Below are 22,829 nucleotides of genomic sequence, written 5' to 3'. Positions count from 1 at the left end.
GACTCGTGGGCCCCACTGCCTTCTGCATCAAGCAGGCACCTTGAACTTAACACGTCCAAAGTGAGCTCCAAAGCTCTTCCTCCTGGGGTCTCCCCTTCTCAGCAAATATGAGAAGTTCCTCCCCGCCGGGGCCCAGGCTGCTCGCCTGAGTGGTGAGGTGAGAGGCTGGCCGCACAAAGCCGGGCTTGGAGCACGGAACGGGCGGCTTACTCTTGGAAAGTGAAATAATGTTCAAGGTGAGGATCTGCCCCAGGATCATGCTTCCCTGGAGCGAGGGGACAGGTTTTGTGTTCCTGTGGACGTCAGGATGTGCCTGGCATCGATCACTGGCACCGGTTCTAGAATCTGCGCAACACCAAGAAACCAGAAGAGAACGACCTGTCTGGGAAGTTGATAAAGCATTTTATTCCACAGGAAGAAAAATAACGACTCTGATATGAGACACAGACGAAAGAGTCTTAACAGATGGGTGATTGTATAGAATCATGTTTACACAGTGGAGAACCAGGATTTTATCAAGCAGCTACTATGGTATTTTGAGGCACAGATGATGCTTAAAAACACAGTGGCCCTAGAACCTTCTGAACACCCAGGTGAGTACCCACCAAGCTGGGGCTGCTGAGAGGTCTGCCTTCCTGCCCTCTGGTCGGTCGGTGGGCGCAGGGGATCGGCCTGAGCCCCTCGGGGGAGCCCTCCCCGGGGGCAGAGCAGCAGCACTGGCCGCGGGGCCCTGCTGGGTCTGCCAACCATGCCTGGTCAGGGAATTAGGATGCCTTTTGATTTCTCCTTATCCAATTTCTCCTTATTCAATTTATTTTACTTTCCTCAGAGAGAAACTGGGTATTTGGGACAGCATGAAAATCGGTAGAAATTATCATAACAAAGTCTCAGACATCAAGGGCTAAACACCAATTGAAAAAGAAATGGGGCATTCAAGGAGCCAGGGGCAGGGCCTGCTTCCTTCAGAGCTTTGAATTTTTTCCTGGCCAAGCAGGAAAAGAAGTCCAGAGCCCCACCGAAGCCTTCCCACCGTGGCTGGCGTGAGGGAGCTCTAGCGGGAGCCTCTTCTCAGGCCCCTTCAGCAGCGAAGGCTCGCATGACCCACCGAGATGCGCGACTGTTTCTAGAGCTAACGTTAGAAAGGAGCCCAGAGGAGGGCATCCGAACACCTCCCTGGGTCCCTCAGGAAGCAGCGTTGCGCCCTCCACCGGCTTGCTGCATCACAGCTGCCCCGGGCGGGCGGGGGGGGGGGGGTTTGGGGGGACAGGACCCAAGGCCGCCCTCGTCAGTCTTACGGAATTCCACCGACTTCATTCCAGAAAGCGACAGAAGGCTCACTGAGGCAAACAATCAACCCTTCTGAGAGTTTCACCTTTAAGGGACGGTGATCTCTGGCAGTGGGTCACTGATGACAAAAATCACAAGGCAGACTTGTGGGGCGCAGAGGAGGAGGCTGGTGAGGAAGACACAGGTCACCCTGCTGGGGATCTTGTGCGTGAGGGGACGCAGTCACGACTGGCACCCAGCAAAAAAAAAAAACAAAACACGCCAACAAACGACAAACCCAAACCCACCCCAACCCTTTGCGAGCTAAGCTTCAACGTGGCAACCCACCAACTTAGAGTCGGCGAAGACCACACAGACCTTGGGGTTCAAGGCGGTCCTCGAAAACCCCACTGAGCTAGAGCTCTCGAGCACTTGTGCTAAAGCTCCCTTCCTGCTTCTTTAAAAACACGCACGCACACGCGCGTGTGCGCAGAGGGGAGGGATGGTGAGATGGACAGATCAGTTTCATGGGAGTCTTGGAAGGGTTTGGGTCAAGAGTTACAAACACCCAAACCTTGCACACATCCGCTGATCCACTGAGTCATTTTCGATCTCCGCCACACGGGACGAGGTTGTTGAAACCGATTAGTTCTATCAAAATGAAAGCGTTAAAATCACAAGGCTAGTCATTCATTCTAGAGTGAGCTCCCGCTCCCAACCTGTTTATTCCAACAACAAGAACAAGACCCAGGCAGAAGAGGGCACTCATACCAGGCCTTGCTACTGGCTGGAATGTAACACCGAGGACAAGAGAGGTCTTAGCCAAATCTCGGTTCCACGAAAAACTGGCAAAACGGCTTTTTAATACTCGGATTTCATCCCCTTTTCTGAGGCTCTCTCCCTCTCCCTTCTCGTCCCAGTGTTGCCATCACTGAGCCCAGGGCTGGGCGGCTGTGGTGCTTGCCTGTGGCTTTATCAAAAGAGAAAAGAGTTCTAGGACTTTCTCCTTGTTTTTGTTCCGAAAGGAAAGGAGGGCTTCTGATAGATCTGTGGATTTCTGATTTGTTAAAACAAACAGTTGTGTGAGATTTTTTTTTTTTTTCTCCCCTTTGAAATCAACAGAGCCTACCGGTGTTTCAAACTGATCCTCTCTGACAACATCCCAAGACAGACTTACAATGCTGGTGTGTGTGTGTGCAAGACTAGTCAGGACAAAGCCAAACAGACAGATGGAGGGAAAAGAATCTGTGACAATCTAGGAACTACTCTTAAAAGGGGGGGTGGGGTGGGGTGGGGTGGGAAATAAATAAAAGACGGGTTGGTTTCTGAGCCACCTCCTTTGGGGGCTGCCCTCCCGCTCCAGCCTCGAGGCCGCCCACCTCCCCTCCGTCCTCTTCCTGCAAATACTCTGGTTTCCGAAGCTAACATGGAACATTCTTCACCTTTCAAGAATGCCTTTTTTGTAGCGAGTACCCTGAATTACACATGCAGAATTAGTGCAATAGAAGATCCAATATAACTTTATATTACTTTACAGCTAACCAACCTTTACACACGTCACAGGCCCTGCTCAGAAACGCTCCTGCATATTTACAAACACACAGTTGTACATATATACATGTTAACAAAATACAGGGCAATCTAAAAATTAGATTCATCTCAGTACATTTTTTTTTAACGTTATTCAGCCAATACCTTTTAAAAATTACTTCCCCGCAATCTAAAGGAACCCCCCAACCCACCCACAAATTAATACGGTTTCCGTTCGTATCGTCCCCTCGTTCCTTGACAGCCCCCTCCAACCTTTTTCCGGTTTTGCCTCTGATTTAGGCCGAGCCTTTGGGCCTTTCCTCCCGATTGACTTGGGGCTTGTGTCTGCGAGCGTCTCTCTGGCAGCTGGGATTTTTCAGGAGTCCAGCTCCAACCGCTCTTGATTTTCGGTGAGTCTTAACATAAGTTGCTGCTCATAGTAAAGGCTCTTTGCATAGTTTATCTCTTGTGACAACTTGACGGCAAGGCCCTCCGATTTCACGTGGACCTGGAGAGCAGAACAGAATGAGTGACCTGCCCCCGAGGTGGAGGCCAAACGAATCACAGGACGCGGGCAGATTCCTGGAATCCGCGTCTTTGACATACGTCCCAGGTGACGGGGTAGCCAAGCCACAGTTATCTGACATTTGGGACGCCCTCTAACCGAGAGCCAGCGAGCCTCAGCTCTGAGGAGACAGGGGTCTGCTGAGGCAAGACCGAGAGCAAGAAGAAAGGGCTGCACCGAGGGGGTTCACCTCCAATGTCTGGTGCCAGTCAAAGAGGGAAGAAGAATCCTCAAACTAACGTCTCGAGGCCTTTCCTATCAGGAATGCTGAGTTGCTCAGCTGCTTTGAAAGGAGAGAAGTGTAGCTGGGCAAGGCTCCCCATCACAAAAAGGAACTTGTGGAAATACTCAACTTCTGGGTGTTAACTCTGTGAATCTACCAGCCCTGGCTTAAGCCGACGACCCCAGGGGAGCCTGCGCAAGCCAGGCCAAACCCAAGTGCATTCCTGAGCAGGGGAAGGTCAAGGGGTTTCTGAGGAGAGAGGCCCAGCGAGGTTGGTTGTGGTTTCTGATCTGTAGAGAGAGCCGGGGAGAAGAAGCAGGGCCATTTTGAATGGCACATCATTCTCAAGAGCAGCTTTGAAAATCGCGGCATGCCGGGCGAAAAGTGAGCATGGCGGACACCTGGGTTTCACGAAAAGCCACCGAGTCAGACTATGGAGATGGCGGGTCTCCACACACGCGCTTCTGCTGAGCCAACAGGTCTCTCCGAGCGGAAGCGGCAAACAAAGTGGTCTAGACTGCCAGCTCTGGAGTCGAACTACCCGGGTTTGAAGCCCCAGTTCCTTCCAGCGCTGGCCATATAACCTCGCGCAAGGCACTTGCCCTCACCAAGCCTCCTTACCAGTCAAGTGGGAAAGACGGCAGCACAACAGCACGTGACCCTCAGGAAGTACTTAGTATCCAGCCTGGCCCAGGGCACATCCTTAATGGATGCTGGTTATTAATAGGATCGTTATTAAATACTAATAGCTTTCAAATGCAAGTCCTGCCGTGACAGTACCTTGTACCCTTTGGAGGCAATGTATCCATTTTATTCACAAATACTTATTTTTGAGTTTATTCCGGGGAAGGGCCTTCGCTACACTAGATACTGCTTCTTTGTGCAGAAGAGGAAAGTTTGCAATTGTTATAGAGGAGGCACGACAGAGAAGCCAGTGTGTGCTCTAAGATCTTAGGTTCAGTGCACCGAAGAGTCGCATTTTAGGGATAACCCCCCCCGCCCCCACGTATCACGTCGTTAGGTCCCCCCCACTAACTAGAGCTGGCATGGCTGTCTGTGCTGTACCGACGGGCAGTGGAGGCACAAGTGCCGAGGAACTGGTGGGGTCGTTACTGGTAGAGCTGGGAGGGCAGCGTCACCCCAGTTAATGCACACACTGAGCTCCTTCTGTATACAGGACTGAGAAGCAGTACCCCTGGGGATTAGTGACCGCCCAGCGTAAACCTAAAGCGAATCCCTGTTGAAAAGCGTAAGCAGGGCAGAGGCGATCCGGGGGCCCTTTCTACCTCTCAGCCGTGGAATACGCCAATTCGGGGGGGAGGGGGGGCAGCACGAAGAAGACAGGCCAGGTGGGTACTCACCATGGGCTTCTGGTGGGAAGGGCCAGGGATGGACACTCCACTGCTTGAGTTCACTGCCTTCTTGGTCACCTGCACATACACCTTCCCGTGGTCCTTGGAGACGAGGCAGTGGTAGAGATCGTCGTATTTGACTTCCAGGAAGATGGCCTCTCGATCCACATAGTCCCCACTTTTCAGGAAGTAAACGGCTTTGGAGGAGATGAGCACACAGTAGCTGTCGATGTTCTCCACGGCTATGAAGCTGTGAGAGAGGGGGAAAGGTCAGAAGGGCACACCGAGCGTGGCCTCGACCCACGGCGCCGGGCCACTCCCGGTCACTGAGCCGAAGGAAGGGGAGGCGGCCTGGTGTGTGGGCTCCTGACCAGGCTCCCTCACGTTTACCACCCCTTGAGCCTCAGTTCCCTCATCTGTAAATCTGGACTAAGGGTGTCAGTGACCTCCCGGGCCCGTACGGCACATGGCCCCGCACACGGGGTGCTGGATCCAAGTAGCTCGGGACGACGACCGACAGTACAATTTTATACCCTGGAATTGCACTGTGCGGGGTTTCTTTTTCAGTGAGAGTTTTTAGGGAGTTTGAGGCCCAGAGGAAATGGAACCGGGCTTTGCTGGGCAGAACAGAGGCAGAAAATACAATGCCGTTCGATACCCACTGAAGTAGCCGCTGACAACGTTCACACGGGCGGGGGGTGGTGGGGACGCAGGGGGAACGCGGAATTAACGAGGTTTCCCAGGCAGGCTGCTGCGAGAAGGCGGCGCGACGCCTCCAGCATTCGCACACGTGCACCCCGGTCCTTCCTCGTCACGGTTCCAACGAGGTGGCCCAGCCCGGTCTCCGCTCCACGCTTCGGTGACGGGGAACCCGGGAGAATACCACCGCGTGTTCAGAAAACTCTAATAAATTGGAAAGTGCTTTCTGAAGGGAAGCTATAATCCCGATTTGACTAACTTCCAGTCCTTACTTGCAGGGGCTGTAGGGCCACTTGGGGAGGGGGGGGCAGGGAATCTCATTCCCCTTCCTCCATGGAGCTCACAGATTTAAAGTGGAAATTTATGCACGTCAAACCTTTCAGCTCAGCTCCTGAATGAAGGGCAGTGACCCTTGGAAACCGCCGTGGCAGCTCTCCGGGGCCTGGCTGCCTCTGTGGCATCTTGTGACAGCCTTCCACAATGGGGCGGCGACGTCGAGGGACAGCAAAAGAGACCAGATGACGGCGAGAATACTAAGAGCTGACGACAGGCTGGCTGTCAAGCTCTGGCCCCCTGGGACTTGATGTCCTGAGAGGAATTTCCAAACTGCGGTCGCTGGGCCGAGGGAGGCTCTCCCCGGAGCTGCTTGGGGACTGGGGTCCCAGGATGGCTTTGTTTCTCTGCGGTCACAGAACACGGAGGGGACGGAGGCCCGGGCATGGGCCGCTGGGGCACGGGCCCGTCTCCTTTCAGACCCAAGCATGTGGTGGGCACACGCTTGCCTGCAGGCTTAGAGACCCCCCCCGCCCCCACATCACCTACCCTTCCAGAGCACAACCTATTGAAAGTCTCCCCACCTGACGATTTCCCAATTCCAACTCCTCCATGAAGCTTGCCTGGAATCCTCCAGTCCTGTCCCCGCTTCTGAATGCCTAGCTGCTTACCTTCAGAAGCACTGCCAAACCCTCGGCTCTCTATGCAGAGGTAAGAGTGGGGTCTGCATCCTACGCCCCCACGTCTCCCCAGGAGCCCACCCCCACCGAGAGAGCCACCCCCTACACGCTCAGTAAGTATCTGCCCGTTTCGGTTGCCACTTTAATTACAGCCTTGCATGACAAAAATTGGGGTCTATTGTTCTATTCTAACTGGGTGGCAATGCAAGAATGCAGACTTGTAAAGTCTCGATGCCAGAATTAGAAGTACCCAGCAGCTTTTGGTGTCCAGGCCACTTAGCACAGAATTTCCCACATTCCAGGTTCTGACAGTCTTAGGGGGACAGCATTATCACTTCATCGAACTAAACAGAATCTAAAATAGCTTGTCCCGGGGCGCCTGGGTGACTCGGTCGGTGGAGCCTGACTTCGGCTCGGGTCATAATCTCGAGGTTCGTGAGTTTGAGCCCCGTGCTGGGCTCGCTGCTGTCAGCGCAGAGCCAGCTTCGGATCCTCTGTCCCCCTCTCTCTCCGCCCCTCTCCAACTTGCGTGTGCACTCTCTCTCTCTCTCTCAAAAATAAAAAATAAAATAGGTCATCTGGGGAAAGAAAAGAGGAAACAGAGAGAGACAGAGAGAGAAATGAAAAAAGCACCCTGACAGAGAGGAAGCACCACAGGGCCAGAACTTGCTGAGCAACTAGCATGAAAGCCCAGATCAGCTTATGGTTTCTGAGCACGGGTGGGCTGGGCAGGCAATGGGCTCTCAAGAGACCCCAAAGTTGGCCACCTCAGTTGGGATGAGAGCAGGAATGTGCATTAAAAACTCAACTGATAGGGTGCCTGGGTGGCTCAGTTGGTTGAGTGTTGGACTTCAGCTCAGGTCATGATCTTGAGGTTCGTGGGTTTGAGCCCCGCGCCGGGCTCTGTCCTGACGGCTCAGAGCCTGGAGCTGCTTCGGATTCTCCCTCTCTCCCTGCCCCTTCCCCGTTCATGCTGTCTTTCAAAACTGAACAAACGTTAAAAAAAAAAAAATATTTCAACTGAGTTTATTTCCTTTCCTCTGGTCCTTGCCCCCACTCTCACTCGTTTGGCACCTGCTGTAGCTGACATTTAGGCACAGCCTCTAGAAAGAGCCAAGGCCTTTCCATCCGGGCAGCTGCTCTCACACCGGGGCCAGGGTGGCTGAATTATTAGTGCACTTTCCATACTGGAACACTTTTATAGGCTTTAAAATAGACTTCTTTCCAAGATGCCACAGATGGCACCAGTCCTCAGTCAGGCCAGGACTGCTTTGGGAGGAAGCGAGGCCCTGAGCTCGGGTGCTCTCCTGAGGCATCTTCGCACAGAGGCGGGAACACAGGCTGCAAGGGCAGGGAGACGCTGCCAGGCCTGGCGACCCTGAGCAGCCCAGCTGCTGTCCTTCTGGGTCAGTTCCTTCATCTGACGACAGAGGGGATACTACCTGCCAGGAACGTCTGAAGAATTCACGGCCACACAGAAATGCGAGGGGAGAGCAACAGCTTTGTGAACGTGCATAGACCTCTGTTCTGTGACCAGGGGCTCCCTTCGTGCCCTGAAGCCACCACGCACTAGAAACACTTTCTGGACATTTATGTGAACTTCTTTTTCTTCTTCTTCTTTATTTATTTGCGCGGGGGGGGGGGGGGGCGGGGGGGCAGAGAGATGGGGAGAGAGAATCCCAAGCAGGTCCCATGCTCAGGGAGGAGCCCGATGTGGGGCTCGATCCCATCATGACCTGGGCCAAAATCAGGAGTCAGACACTTAACTGACTGAGCCACCCAGGCGTCCCTCCATGAACTCTTCTAAAGTCTTTTCAAATCAAAAGCAGATCAGAGTCAATGGTACAACGGAGAGCAGGAGGAAGGGAGACAGTGAAGCCACGGCTGGGGTGCCAGGTCCCCAACGACGGTTGGAACAAGAACCCAGAGACTGACTTTGCAAAGCTCTGCCCCCTGTTTCCCCCCTGACGCTTCCCTAGTGCTCCTACAACCAACCACCAAGACTCGGGGTTTCCTGTTGGTCATCTTTCTCTTTGTTACAAAATCTGGAAATCACACCAAAGAATAATTAAAACTGGGCTCTAGACTAGGGGTCTCCTGTTGTGGAGACAGATCCCAAGCATTTCATCTGTGAGGGGACCCACAGTTCACGGTGATCGGAGCAGTTGGCCGAGGCAGCTTTCCTTCTGCTAAAGGCGCTTTCCTCTGTCCCGTTCTTCTCCAGAGCCATGGCGCTTCCCTCCCCTCCTGGCCATCCTCCTGCAGAAGCTTCTCTCCACAGGCTTTCGTGGGCTCCACTTGAGAGGCTCGGGGTTTTGCTCACAGAGCGGCAGCAGCTACTGTTGCCCTGGAGCCCAGTCCAGACCCCTGGCTTCCCCCTTGTCTTTCTGGAACAACTGTGTTTCACATGGGGCTGCTTCTGACCCATAAATGAGGGACGATTGTGAAACCTCAGGGGATGACACGGGAAGAAAGCCAGTGTGGTCTCAGGCTGATCCTGAGCACATCCTTCCAGCCTTTGACCTAGTAAGAACCCACAGGGAGGGAGGGAGAATGAAAAAAATTGTGGCCTGAAACACAAAGCATCTGGATAAACTCTACGCTTCAAATATGGAGGGAACTAGGGAAGTCACCCAGCGCCCTGGTGATACATTTTAGGTTGGTGCAGACACTACAACTGCTTCTATAAAAAATAATATTTTTAGACTTTAGGTAAGAGTTTTACTTTTCATCATCCTTTAAGGGGAGAAGGGGGGGCGGGGCGCCTGGGTGGCTCAGCCGGTTAAGCGGCCAACTTCGGCTCAGGTCATGATCTCGTGGTCCGTGAGTTCGAGCCCCACGTCAGGCTCTGTGCCGACAGCTCGGAGCCTGGAGCCCGCTTCGGATTCTGTACTCGCTCTCTCTCTGCTCCTCCCCCATTCATGCTCTGTCTCTCTGTCTCTGTCTCTCTCAAAAATGTATACGTGTTAAAAAAAAAAATCAAGGGGAGAAAGAAACTTCAGAAAGTTTCTTCAGAAAGGCTGGGGCACATGGCTTACATCATTCTCCGAGGTGACAGGTGCTGACAGTGGGTCACTCTGGCAAGGTCCGATGCCACAGAAGGAAAACCCACTCTTGCTAACAACGTCCCCCAACCACGAACACCACGGGGGCACTCTCGGTCACCAACGGCATCACCAACGTTAGCTGCGGTCTCTCGCTCGGTGGTAGGTAGCGACGTCCTCTCCAAGTCGCGCAGCTGACATGCGACCAGCCGGCCTTGCCCGTCGCCTCTGCACGGAAGAGGTGCTCCGTTGATGGCGGCCACCGCAATTTCCTTCTTCCGTTGAGACAGATGCTAAGTGACCCTGACGGAGGGGGAGGGCCTTACAAGTCCCCAGACCCTCACGTCAGCAGGCTGGAGAAATGAGTGCCCTTCTCAGCAGCCACATGGAAAACAGGTTCAGGACCAACTAACTGGTCCTTGGGGAGAGAGCAATCTGCCAAGTAACTGCTTCACCCCCCCTCTTCAAGTTGATTTCTTTGTTTTCCTCCCACTTTTTGTTTTTTGCCTTATTAACTCTATTTGTATATCCATAGTCTACTCAATTTTGGAGTATTTCAAAATGGAAAAGTTCTTTTTTTTTTTTTTTATTTTTTTTTTCAACGTTTATTTATTTTTGGGACAGAGAGAGACAGAGCATGAACGGGGGAGGGGCAGAGAGAGAGGGAGACACAGAATCGGAAACAGGCTCCAGGCTCTGAGCCGTCAGCCCAGAGCCTGACGCGGGGCTCGAACTCACGGACCGTGAGATCGTGACCTGGCTGAAGTCGGACGCTTAACCGACTGCGCCACCCAGGCGCCCCCAAAATGGAAAAGTTCTGAGTCATCTTACTGCAAAAGTGCTCCTAGAATACCACCCCCCAAATGTGTCACCCCTCTGAGTCCATCCGTGACCCCCAAATCTGTGTCTGAGCCTGGTTTTCCACACAAATGCATCCCACACATCCTCACACTCAGGATGTGCTCGGCCAGGCTGCTCCTTCTCCTCCACCCCCTCCCTGCCCCCGCCTGTCATGCTCGCTGGTCGGTATCTTGGTACAGCCAAATGGACAAGAGGCTTGGGGGTCACTTTCACCCCCTCCTCACTCCGAATCTGTATTTAGCCAGCAGGACTGTGAATTACGCTGATGCCTTCTCCCCAGATACCCTCGACTCCGTCCTCCCCAATCCTTTTCGCTGCCACCGGAGCGAGAGGTGCCTCCACCGTTCACCGGGCCACTTACGTCCAGGGCACTGCTGGCCGCCCCCCACCCCTCGCCCCCGCCACTGCCCTGCCCTCCTGTCTCATCTGACTCTGATCCATTTCTCTGCTGCCGGCAAGGTTCTGTCCTTAATATGTAATTCTGAGTGGGATCGTCTTCAAAATTTCACCACCGCCTATAGGACAGGTAAACTCGGTGTGGCTCTTAGGCTCTGGGCTGTGAGCCACCTTCCCACATGGGTGCTGCCACCACACCTGGTGAGCCCCAAACCTCCAGAAATGCCAGTAGCTCAGCCACCGTCTGTGCCTGTGCCCGGCACCCTTCTCTGTATACGGGCCCTTCTCTCTTCTCCCCTGGGCACGTTCTCCTCATCCTGCAGGACCAGGCCAACTGTCCACAGCCTTCCCCGGCTCTCCGAGAATAAATTAATCACTTCCCCTTGAGGCCTCATAACACATGGCTCACGCTTCTATTTTAAAAGCAATCATATGTTACAGATAGTTGGTAATCCTGTCTGCTCCCCCTGCAAGACTGCGAAGTCTGCAAGGAAAAAGCACATTTCTTACTCTTCCTGGCACATACTGGCATTCGATACATTTATGCCTTAGGTAGTCTTAGAAACTGACAGAGAATTCACATTGTAAGGTCCTCAGGAGTTTGTCAGAGCACAGGCAACTTTGTATGTTGGATATATTTTACCCAGTAGTCAAGTTAAAAAAAACTCTCTTAGAACTCTTGATCTAATTTACTAAAGATTTAGTCAAGCCCTTCACTTTTATCGGCACAGCTGGCTAATCTGTCATATGAGTTTTAATTCAGGGGCATATCCAAGAATGTCCAATTCCCTAAGTGTCTATGGTTATTGACAGAGTATTTCCAGGTTTAGAAAATGAAAGCAAACGAGCTTTAGCCCATTCCTCAAAAGGACCCGTCTTTTGTTTTTGTTTTGAGACTATATATGTTACTATAAGGCTTATATTTGTGATTCTATGCTGTTAGAATCAACACCATAATCTGTGCTCTAAAAAAAATAAATTCTGATTTCTGTCTCATCTGCAATTTGTCAAGAAAGGCAAGATCCAAAATGCCATACACAAGTATGTTTACATGGAGGGCAAGAAAGGAAATTTTTATTTTTGTTTTTATTTCTTTTTGTACTTGAATGTGCTGACCATGTGCACGAATTCCTTTCATCAAACAGAGAAAGAGCTTATTTGGCTGCTGGGTTAATAGGCTATTTTTCTTTTCTTTTTTTTTTTTATACTTCTCTGTACTAAAATAAAAATCTCATAAATGTTATTGTCTGAAACAACATTTAAAAAATACAATCCATGGGGCACCTGGGTGGCTCAGTTGGTTAAGCGTCCGACTTTGGCTCAGGTCATGATCTCACGGCTCGTTGCGTCGGGCTGCCTGCTTTGGATTCTGTGTCTCCCCCTCTCTCTGCCCCTCTCCTGCTTGTGCTGGCTCTCTGTCTCTCAAAAATGAATAAATGTTAAAAAAATTTTTTTTTAAATAATAAAATAAAAAATACAATCCAGTGGTCAAACTCCAGGAAACGGTAGATCAGAGCAGTTTCTTAGGTCATGCGGGTTGCTCATGGGAACCTTTTCTTAAAAGGTAAGAGCCACCCTAAGGCTTACAACGCTGGTGGGTCACTCTGTGATAAAGTTGTAGAAATAAAATAGGGACTTGTTTTCCTTTCTTTTTCTTCTTCTTTCTTAAATGAAAATGAGATCCCTGGCTACAGATGAGACACTAGTTACAAGGAAAAAATAATTTAATCAGATTGGACAAATTTTACTTTAACATCATCTTTACCCAGGATCCTGTTTCAAAACCCAAACTGCAAAGGATGGGAAGCAATGATAATCCTGTAGCATACCAGAGAAGCAGTTGATTCTTCCAAAAGCTGAAGCCTTTTTAGCTGGCCAGACCTTAAATCGTATGTCAGTAACTATCTTTTTAATACTAATTAATGAAATAAAATAAAAAAATTAAATGAAACTTGATCTGGGAGAACACAGTTGAAGTGCCCATGGCACTGGGGACTTTGTGGGGTTTTCACTACATCAGGAAGTAATTACACAACATTTTCCAGAAGTGAAACAGTGAGTCTAACTGGAAAAAAATGTGGAAACATTTAGTTAGAACAGTAGAGCAAGGTATTAAAGACCCTTTTAAGGGGTTAACTCTGAAGGAAAATATGCAAATAATTAGGTCTTTAAATATGTTTTTAATTACAAGTCTAGGATAAAAGTCAGAGGTATAATTTGGCAGTTGTGTGCGTTTCTTGAAAACTCCTTTCTTGCAAAGCGATGATTCTAATGTTCACGTCACCATGAAGACCCAGCCTGACAACCGAGAATACTTCAGAGAAATATTTGCCGGGTTCCCCGATGGCTTCTTCCTTGTATGCCGAGGAAGGCCATGGTCACGTGCTTTCTTCAACATTCACTGGCGAGATTTAACCCACAAACTTGGGTAGCGACACATGGTTTTCATCTTTAGAGTCAAAATTCATTCATGCCAATATCTTTTCCCAGCTCGTATAAATTTCAAGGGTTTCACGAAATCTATTTTACTGACTTCAGTTTGATTCCAGTTTCCAGCTTTACGTGGCTCTGTTTTCAATGTGCGTGTGTCTCACTGGGAACGATCCTATGTTAGCTGTCCTACACCATTTCTCCCTTGTGTTTTTGGCACATGCCATTCTACTGAAAATGAACTTTACAAGGACCGAGATGGTTTGAATTGAATAGCGGCGAGTGGGGGAGGAAATGAAAAGCACAACGTACAATAATTTATAATCTCAACATTTGACCAGAAAACCTCCAAAAGATGGAAAAGTGAACGTGTATTAATATAATGCCATACTGCAGCTATCCAGCTATCATTCATTCAACAGATACTTAGTGAGTGCCTATTAAAACGAAAATCCCAGGGCTCCTGGGGCTGCCCTTCTGGCCGCCTCTGAACCACGCCCTGCCAGACCTGAGGAATGACTCTCTGGGCCTCTGATCCAAGAGCTCCAACAGCAAAGGTGTATAAAGGGCAGCTGTGGCACCAAATCCTCCCCCGAGGAAGCAGGAATAGAAAGTCCCCCCCTGGAGGGAAGCTGCCTGGGGATTCTGGGTATTGCAATGGTGACCGGAGCCAGGGCTAGACTAAAAGCGCAAAACATATTCAAGAAGCATGCTGTGGACGGAACGGTGTCCCTGCATTAGCCTTATGCCAAGGCCCTGTTTGGAGGAAGGAAGTAATGGAAGTGATTAAGGTTAAATGACGTCTTAAGGGCAGGGCCCTGATCCTACAGGACTAGGGTCCTTATAAGAGACACCAGAGTTCTTGCCCTTGCATGTTCTCTCTCAGACAGAAAGTGTCCATCTGCAAGGCTGGAAGAGAGCTTCCACCAGGAACCAAACTGGCAGGTGCACCTCCAGAACTGTGAGAAAATAAATTTCTGTTTTTTCAGTCACTCTAACTATGGTACTTTTTATGGCAGCCTGAGCTGAAACAGTATCATGTCTCATCAAGAGACCTTCCAGTAACACTGCAGGGGGCCTGAGTTACCCAAAACGCATCCGGGAAGATGCCATCCTACCCAGCAAGCAACAGATGAATTCTGGACTTGGTTTTTGATGTCTCCATTCAAACACTGCTATAAAAATATGAGATGCGGTCAGCTTAACGCTGTCTCTAACGATGACAATGAAGCCTATCCTGAATTAACCTCTGCTTCAGACACTCCTCCATCAGACAAAAAATATTCATGGCCCTCAGAGCCCTCCCCCTCTTGCTTTAGCTTAAAGGAGAGAAATGAGCATTAAAAGAAATTAAACAAGCATTTTGCTACTCGCCAGGCACAACCAACTGCCTTCTCTGGAATGGAGGGTCTAACACCAATTTAAGTTAATGAGCTTTTTTTGTGTGTGCTAACAGGTCTCTGCAGAATATCCTAAAATAGTGATATACTGAATCCTATCGTGTCAACTTGGAATAATTTCACTAACCAAAAATACTCTAAGACCCTCGGTATATAAGGCCTCCCTTTCAGAGAGTAACAAAACACTTTTTTAAAAATTGCTTTTCTTGGGGGACCTGGGTGGCTCAGTTGGTTGAGCGTCTGACTCTTGATTTTGGCTCAGGTCAAAATCCCAGGGTCGTGGGATCGAGCCCTGCATCGGGCTCAGTGTTGACTGTGGAGCCTGCTTGGGATTCTTTCCCCAGCCCTTTTCCCCTGTTTGTGCACGCTCTCGCTCACTCTCTTTCAAGTAAAAAAAAGAAAAGTCTTAAAAATTGCTTCTCTAAAATTTTCAGACACTAGTTGCCCTTTGTTTCTGTTTTTTTTCATTACTGTTCTGCAGCAAACAGTAGGACACCAAAGTTTAGGGACATTTTACAGAGAAAAAGGCCTTAAAACTGAGTACGTCCTATTCACGATCGCCTCTCTTTGACCAAACTAGAGAGGCACCGCCATCTTCTAGAAACAAAACCCAGATGTCCCATTGTGGAACCCAGTTTGAGAACCTCCACTTGAAGTCAAAGGCTTTGCAGGAGTAGTGATACCTAAACCTGTAAAAGGTTTGGGTCAAGGAATCTTCGACAAGTTCCATTCCAACGCCTAAGAGTCACGAGGGTGCTTGGAACAATAGCAACGACTTAGACTCAGAGAAAGAAAAGATAACTCGGTGGTTTCCCGAGACTCCACTTACAATTCGTCCTGAATGTTGTCGGTCAGTTTGAAGAGCTGCTCCTGCCCTTCTGCCTGGCTCTCAGAATAGCGGGGCAGCAGCCCCTGGGGCCCGGTGCAGCAGCGCGGTTTGCGAACCCTCTGGGCTTGAGTCCTGGACGGGTCAAGGGACAGAAAGCAAGGAGGTCAAGCATAACGGTTGACATGATTTCCCTTCTTCATCTGAAATACAAAGCACCACGTGGCAGAGGCAGAGTCTAACTTTAACGACTGGAACTGAGCGATGGCGTCACCTATGAACGCACTCGCTATGAAGACAGTGCTGCTCGGGACTCCAGTTTTGACCAGAGCCTTGTCTCTGCCATTTTCCGTGTGATCACGGACAAGTGAGTGGGCTTCTTGCACCCCGGGTTCCAGTTCTCTCTGTAAAACAGGATGAGGACGCCTACCTCACAGGACTGCAGTGAGGATCAAATAAAATCGTGCCGGCCGCGCCTGCGCCCCACAGGACGTGGGCTATCTACCGGTGACGACTCCTGTTGTTGTTCCTAAGCCCTCTCCTTGGGAAAACCCCACTTTTCTAGGAATCTTCGGGAGAGGCGCCTCTGGACTCGCAAGGGACAAGAACGGTGAGGGCACCGGGGCATCTAGGAAGCAGATACCAGGCTTCTGGGCTTCTTCAAGATGAGCTCAGCTGTCTGGGCCCAGGGCGAGGGACACAGGAATCCTATGAGGGAGCAGAAACGCTCCATGGACCGGTCCCAGGCCACAGTCTGGGACTCTGCAGCGACTCTCACTCATGCCATCCGGCTGTCGGTTGCCCAAAGGAATCTGCTTTGCCATGGCTTTCGGGGTAGGCTGATGTTGTCTTTTTCCACAAACCATATACAGGGTAATTGATAAGTACTTTTCGGTGTTTTCCTAGAAACAGGAGTCCATATTTGTCTTGGAAAGGCTGTGCATATTTCAGATGACTGATAAGAGTGCGCCGGGTCTGTCCTCGGCCTTGTACTCGCTGTACTTTTCATTATTTGTTCCTGGATTCCACTGAAGCAAAACAACCCTCTCTAGACACAGCTAGCGGCAAGCAGGAAGGCTCGCGCACTGACTCACAGCTTCAGAACCATGTACTCACAGTAGTGTAGAAATTTACTGCAAAGGCGAAGAGTGCCCTACTGGGCAAACAGGAGTACTAATACGGACGGGAACAGTCTAAAAACTCAGCACAGGCTACGCGACACTGGGACACCGCAAAGCACTCCTGGACCCAGGTCAACACTCCGCTCACCGGGCCGTGGTGTCTGAAGCCCCATCCATACCTGGTTGATGTTTGCTATGTGCCAGAGAGCCACAAGTCCAGTGGTACATTTTTAGAAGTTCAGCACTAAGGATGCCCGAGATACCACTACATGAGCTCGTCAGGGATGGTGTAAGAAGCCTGTAAAGAGGTTTCGGTGATCTGTACTGAGGGAAGGGGTGAAACAACTTTAATTTATGTCATGTACTCACATATTCCCACTACACACAGTCTCCGTTTCTGCTTGAAGGTTTCAGCCTTGTAAACGTTGGTCTCAAGATTTAGTTGGCTGTTTACATGCTAACTACCGGCTGAGGGGAGGAAGGGAAATGTAAGGAGCCGGCGGCCGTGGGGTCCCCAGGGGGCGAGGTCGGACACCTGCTTCCGTAAGGGTGCTGGCAAACCAGGGCAGGGAGCGTGGCACACTTGCCCAGGCAGCAAAGCCCTGCTCTGTCTGCCTGGCCCCTGAGACAGCTACTGTCAGTCCAAGCCTGCCAAGGGCAGGCTCATCAAGGGTCCTTTTCCCAAGGCAGTCCTCCTGTTCTGTCGCCTGGAAGAGCTTCTGGCTATCGTGACAGAAGCCCCAGAAGCCCTTCCAAGAGGAACAAGACACGATTTTGTTTGTTTATATTTTTGAGAGAGCGAGCGAGCGAGTGCGCGCACAGGCAGGGGAGGGGCAGAGAGGGAGGGAGACACAGAATCGGAAGCAGGCTCCGGGCTCCGAGCTGGCAGCACGGAGCCCGACGTGGGGCTGGAACTCGTGAACCGCGAGACCGTGACCTGAGCCGAAGTCGGACGCTTAACCGACTGAGCCAGCCAGGTGGCCCCCGCCCCCAACAGCTTTTCAGTATAAGGTTTCATCCTGATGCCTCTCCCCACATCTTCCCAATCCACTGGGAGGTCCACAGGCTCAACATCCATATGTACTCCCAATCCAACTACCGCTCCATCTCTGTCATGACTAACAAACAATCTCTGGATTTCTAATGGATTATTACAACAGTCTTGTAATTTATTCTATTTCCACCCTTGTCCGTTCTCCTCATGGCAATGAGAATGGTACTTCCAAACTACAAGCTAGATTAAGTCAGCCATGTGTCAGCACACATTTGCTTCACATCCCACTTAGATAAAATATCTACTTATTGCTTGGTGCCCCATCTGGAACATAAGCTCCATGACAAGAATTTTGTTTCATTCACTGCTATCCTGGGATCTAGAACAGTACCTGGTTCATGGTAGAAAAGCAGTAAATGTTAGTTGAGTAACTGAACGAATGCATTTGTGGGTGGGTAGGGGGTCAGCATAAGGGCCATTTTAACCATGGAACTCAAAAGTAAAGGTGGCGTACTAACTTTGGTGGAGAGTTTGAAGACCAGAGATTCTGAGCCTTGAAGGTCAACAAAGTTAAGGGAAAATATGAACCAGCTAGAATCATATCTTCCTGACAGAAAGGTCAAGGATTTGTGTTTATATAGTCCGCTGATCAAAACCAAGGAAGAGACATGAAGGCATGGTCATGAAATTAATGTCTTTGCTAACACATGTAATTTCTTTAAAAGAAGCAATCTTTTCATTAGTACCAAGAGTGGGAACAACATGCTATACCGATGAGGAGAAAACTTACTAAGAGTCCTAAATTCCTCCGGTGGGATCCAAAGGAGCCAGGGAAGTCAAGGAAAGGAGGTTTGTTTCTGGACCTGAGCTCCTGGAAATCACATCTTGTAACAACCATGGAATAGTTGAAAACGTAAGTAAGTGTACCCCGTGTTATCACATGAGCAAATAGTTGGCTGGGGCGTACAGTTATTTCTTGACTCCATGGCATCACTCAGGATCCTCCCCAAAATTCACTGACCCAACTCACCTCCACTCCCAGCACATCTTTGAACTTGCTAACTATAAGCCCACCCAAACGCTGGAGAACAGGAAGGAAGAGTAGCTCCCTTGTGGGTACACACTGCCTCTGTTAGGTTTCTTATCTGTCTTTCCAACAGGTTGCACACTGTCTTCCCATTTCCAAGGTCCTCATTCTGTGACCCACCAACTATCCAGGGGAGGCTGGGTGTAGTGCTCAGACACTGCTGATAGGAGGAGCTCACTGTGGCTTCAAGGGCCATGGACACAGAAGAAAAAAGAGCTCAGCTCTGCCATAGGAGGAAACAGCCATAACTCCAGGGGCTATCAGAAGGGGTGGTTTAGAGATGCTCTTACTAGGAGCACAAAGGCATTAAAGGAACTCTTCCCAGAATCCCCTACTGCTTCATCACTGTTGGTACCTGAAAAACTATTCTTTCTTCTCCAAAATTCGACTAAATTTTTAACCTCTGAGGTCCTAGTGGGAGGCTGCAGGGGTGTGTGTGTGTGTGTGTGTGTGTGTACTTAAAGTCAATGTGTGTCCACACATATGGCACCAAACTTAATCAAATAATTATGAACAAAAACCAGTAAGCTGGTGTTTCAAACCTTGTAAGCCAGCAAGAAGTTTAAAGTGCTATTCTCCAGGGCAGGCCACTTTGTGATGGAACTGTCCTCTCCATTTATCGATGATGGCCCTGTAAATTCAGGTTACCCTTTGAAAGCAGTATGGCCACAGGTAAACAGTGATCTTGTCTGTTCACGCTCTGTGATTGGGTAGTACCATGTGTCTACTTTAGATTTACAATTCTTAAGTAACTTTTATGTATTCATGTTCCCTGGGGGCCTGCGAGCACCTGGAGGGAAAGGACTCTAATTCCCTGGTTCTTTAAACTGGGCTTTAGGACTATGCTCATCAGTATCCTCAGTTCAAGGCCTACTGTCATCATTGGCCTTTTTCTTTGTTTTAAATGGTACAGTAAAATCCGTGAAACCACCATCCCCAGCACAAAAATGCCATCACTGGCCATAGCCTGTATCTCTCTGTGTGGTCCTCTGCTGTGCCCCCCCCCCCACCCCTCCTCCACCTAAGACAGCTACTATTCTGAATCTTCACTATGGTCTTTGCTTTTAGTTGTTTTAGGCTTTTCAAAAAGGCTGTCATTGCCTTTTTATGTCTTGGGACTTACTTCTCCCTCAAGACATACCTGCTAGGAGTCAGCCCTCCTTCTGTGTGCACCTAGAATCCATCTGTCGTACCTACTTATTATCATCATCCCATCGCACGGCTATACTATCATCCATCCATTTTCCTGTTGGCGGTACAAGGGTTATTTCCAGGGTTTGCTGCTATGAACATTCCCGGACACGTCTCCTGGGGAAGGGAGGCAAGAGCTGCTCTGGATATATACAGATTTAGGAGGCGTTTGCTGGATCACCAGGCATCAGTGTTCGCCTACCAAGACAATTCAAACTGTTTCCAAAGTGGCTGAAACAATTTACACTCCCACCAACGGTGCACTTGAGAGAGCCCTGCAATCTACGTCCTTTCAACACTCGGTCCCGTCTAGAAGAGAGCACTGTCCAGTAACGCAGCCACTGATCACGAGGGGCTACCAAGCAACTAGAATGTGCCCAGTGGGACCGAGGAACCGAATGTTAAAACTTTAAAGTGATTTAAATTTAAACTGTGCGTTAAACAGTACTGGTCTAGATCCTCACGTTTCTGCTCCTTGAATGGGTACAAAATGGCATCCTGTGGCCTTCTCCTCGTTCCCGCCTTCTCTCCTCAACCTAAAGGATGATGGCGGCTGTTAAAAGAGAAGGAGGAGGCTAGATGCTGGAGCCGAGGGTCGACGTCCAAGGCACTCTGGCCCACCACTGCCGGACCAGCCTCTGGCCTCCCCCGGCTGCCTCGCTCCCTTTCTCGCGATCACCTTCACTGTCAAGACGTGCTGCGTCTCGGGCAGGGTCCCGGCAATCCTGGGGATAATGGAACGTCCATTACGCAAGAGGTGGCAAAACTCTGCCCGCTCACCTCTCGTCAGTTGACGGCGTCTCTTACCACCGCTTGACATAAAAGATGGCTTAAAACATGAGTCTGTTTAGTGCATAGGCAGCAACCCTGCCTCCACAAACCTTTGTTTAGCCAAAGGTCTGTGGTGGATTTAATTGCTGCCAGCTGGGGGCTTGTCGGCCATTTTAAGCTCTCAGCTGCTGCGGTTTATAAATTTCACAGTGTATAGAAAGAAGCAGGCCTTCCAGTCAACCAGCTAATCCAAAATGTCAGCACCAAATGAACTTGAGCTTTGAACTCCATGAAAATGTCAGAGAGTCGGCGGTACGGCAGGGACGACTCTTCCCCCAGGGAACGGGCTGCTGATACAGTGGCTGATACACGGCAGATATCCACCCAGGGACGGCGATCAATACAGGCCAGGTCTGCGTCTGGCCAGTGCTGTCTGACATACACCGGAGGCCCAAAACCAAAGACGAGGATCATGAAAACACTCCACGTCATTTTCCTTTAGCAACTATAAATCCAAACAAGGTGACACAAGGAGAGCTAACCAATTCCACTCGGTTGATCTTGCCTTTCAGCCTGAGGGTCAACAGTTGGCCAACCGCGATTTGTTCTTTGCTTATATGATGAGTAACTGTGTCACAGCCCTATTAGTTGAAGACAGATGTTGCACACACATACGCATACCCCTGTACAGCTTATGTTAGGCTATTAGTCGGTTGAGAAATTTGTCATGGCCAATGTCTATCAACCAAGTGAGGTTCAAAAACAATCAGTGAATGAGGAGAAAGTGTATGTGTCAAACATGTGACTTCCTAGTACAATAGACTGGATCCTCCTTAGGAGCTGTGTGTACTGACCCCAACAAAGTGATGGATTGTGCCTGCGTTCACTTTGGGTGTGTGTCCAAGACTTTTGTTTTAATTAAATATCTTACAGATATATACTGTGCTCGACTGAGCACAAACAATCAGGCTGAGAACAGAAGGTCAACCCAGACTATCTTCGAATACCGTGAACAGGTGACAGCTACGAGATACCAGGATTCTCGACTGAATGGTTCAACCAAACATTTGACAGTCCTCTAAAAGGACTCAACGGTCTATCTAAATAATACTTTGCACTGGAGTGTACGAATTGGTTAAAACTTCCTCTGATACCCACTGCGGTATAGTGTCTGTTCAAGAAGCCTGTCACGCCATGAACTGTATCTCCTCTCCGACCTGTAGCCCTCTCGTCTCTATCCACTTTCAAGGACTAAGTGGAAAAGCATTTTTCCTCCACGGATTTTACTCCTTTCAGCGGAAACCGTAATCAGAGGGCATTCTGCGAGAGGGTGAAGGCCTCTCAAGATTGGCTCAGTTGACAGGAGAAATTCTTCCCCAGAGTTCCATGACAAACAGAAATCTACTTTCTAGAACCCGCTCGGACACAACATTCCATCCATAGGGTTAATAATAATTGCTGAGCTCTGGCTGCACTAAGCCTGGAACCTAGAAAACTGGGCCAAATGTCCGCTACGACGATTTGGATTTTGAACACACCAAAAAATCGATCGGGCAGAATGAAACCAAGGATCCAAAGTAAGACAGCCAGGAAAACGAGCCTGCTTAGAGCCTTGTGTCTGCCTCTGCCCCCCCCCCCCCCCCCCCCGTTCCCACCCCATTTAATGACTTTTCCTGAGCTATCACATGCACAGGCCAGCACTAGGCCTCTGGGAAGACAGGGATGAATCAAGTTTCCGGGAACCTTGCTGGAGTCTAATGCAGAAGATAAACAAAAGCAGGCAATTCTAATGCGGCACGGAGGCACTAGCAGAGGGGCCGTGTGACCTGACTGACGGCCCAGGGGCCAGGCTCTGCAGCCAGGCTGCGGGGCAGAACTCCAGCTCCACCGCTCATAAATCGTGACCTGTGGCAAGTTGCGTAACCTCTTGGAGCCTTGGTTTCCTCATCCGTAAGATGGGGATGACAATAATGAGGCTGCTGTGAGGAGTACATGATGCACACTGTGCTCATGAGAGGCGATGAATAAAATGTCACCTATGAGGATGATGCGTCCGTGGAGAGGGCCGTGGGCACACGAGGGGGGCCTTACCGAGCTTAGGCAGCTGAGGCCAGGATGGG

The 22,829-nt window shown here is 50.0% G+C and overlaps 1 protein-coding gene and 1 non-coding gene across 5 annotated transcripts in view; both read right to left on the bottom strand.

The window, feature by feature from the left end:
- Positions 1-383: 383 nt before the first annotated feature.
- VPS13D (vacuolar protein sorting 13 homolog D) overlaps positions 384-22,829 on the bottom strand; it is a 257,070-nt gene continuing 234,624 nt past the window's right edge. For all 4 annotated transcript variants that reach the window (XM_043573784.1, XM_043573785.1, XM_043573786.1 and 1 more), the window contains 3 exons: positions 15,549-15,680; positions 4,946-5,186; positions 384-3,304 (listed from right to left, as the gene is read on the bottom strand). In XM_043573784.1, the coding sequence (XP_043429719.1) occupies positions 3,173-3,304; positions 4,946-5,186; positions 15,549-15,680 (505 nt within the window). In that variant the 3' untranslated portion in view covers positions 384-3,172. The remainder of the gene's footprint in view (positions 3,305-4,945; positions 5,187-15,548; positions 15,681-22,829) is intronic.
- On the bottom strand, positions 4,601-4,741 carry LOC122482388. The gene has a single exon (XR_006297170.1). It is a non-coding gene; the product is annotated as a small nucleolar RNA ACA59 (small nucleolar RNA).

Source organism: Prionailurus bengalensis, chromosome C1 (assembly GCF_016509475.1).
Source record: "Prionailurus bengalensis isolate Pbe53 chromosome C1, Fcat_Pben_1.1_paternal_pri, whole genome shotgun sequence".
Taxonomy (NCBI): Eukaryota; Metazoa; Chordata; class Mammalia; order Carnivora; family Felidae; genus Prionailurus; species Prionailurus bengalensis.
This window is presented reverse-complemented; position numbering and strand designations above follow the sequence as displayed.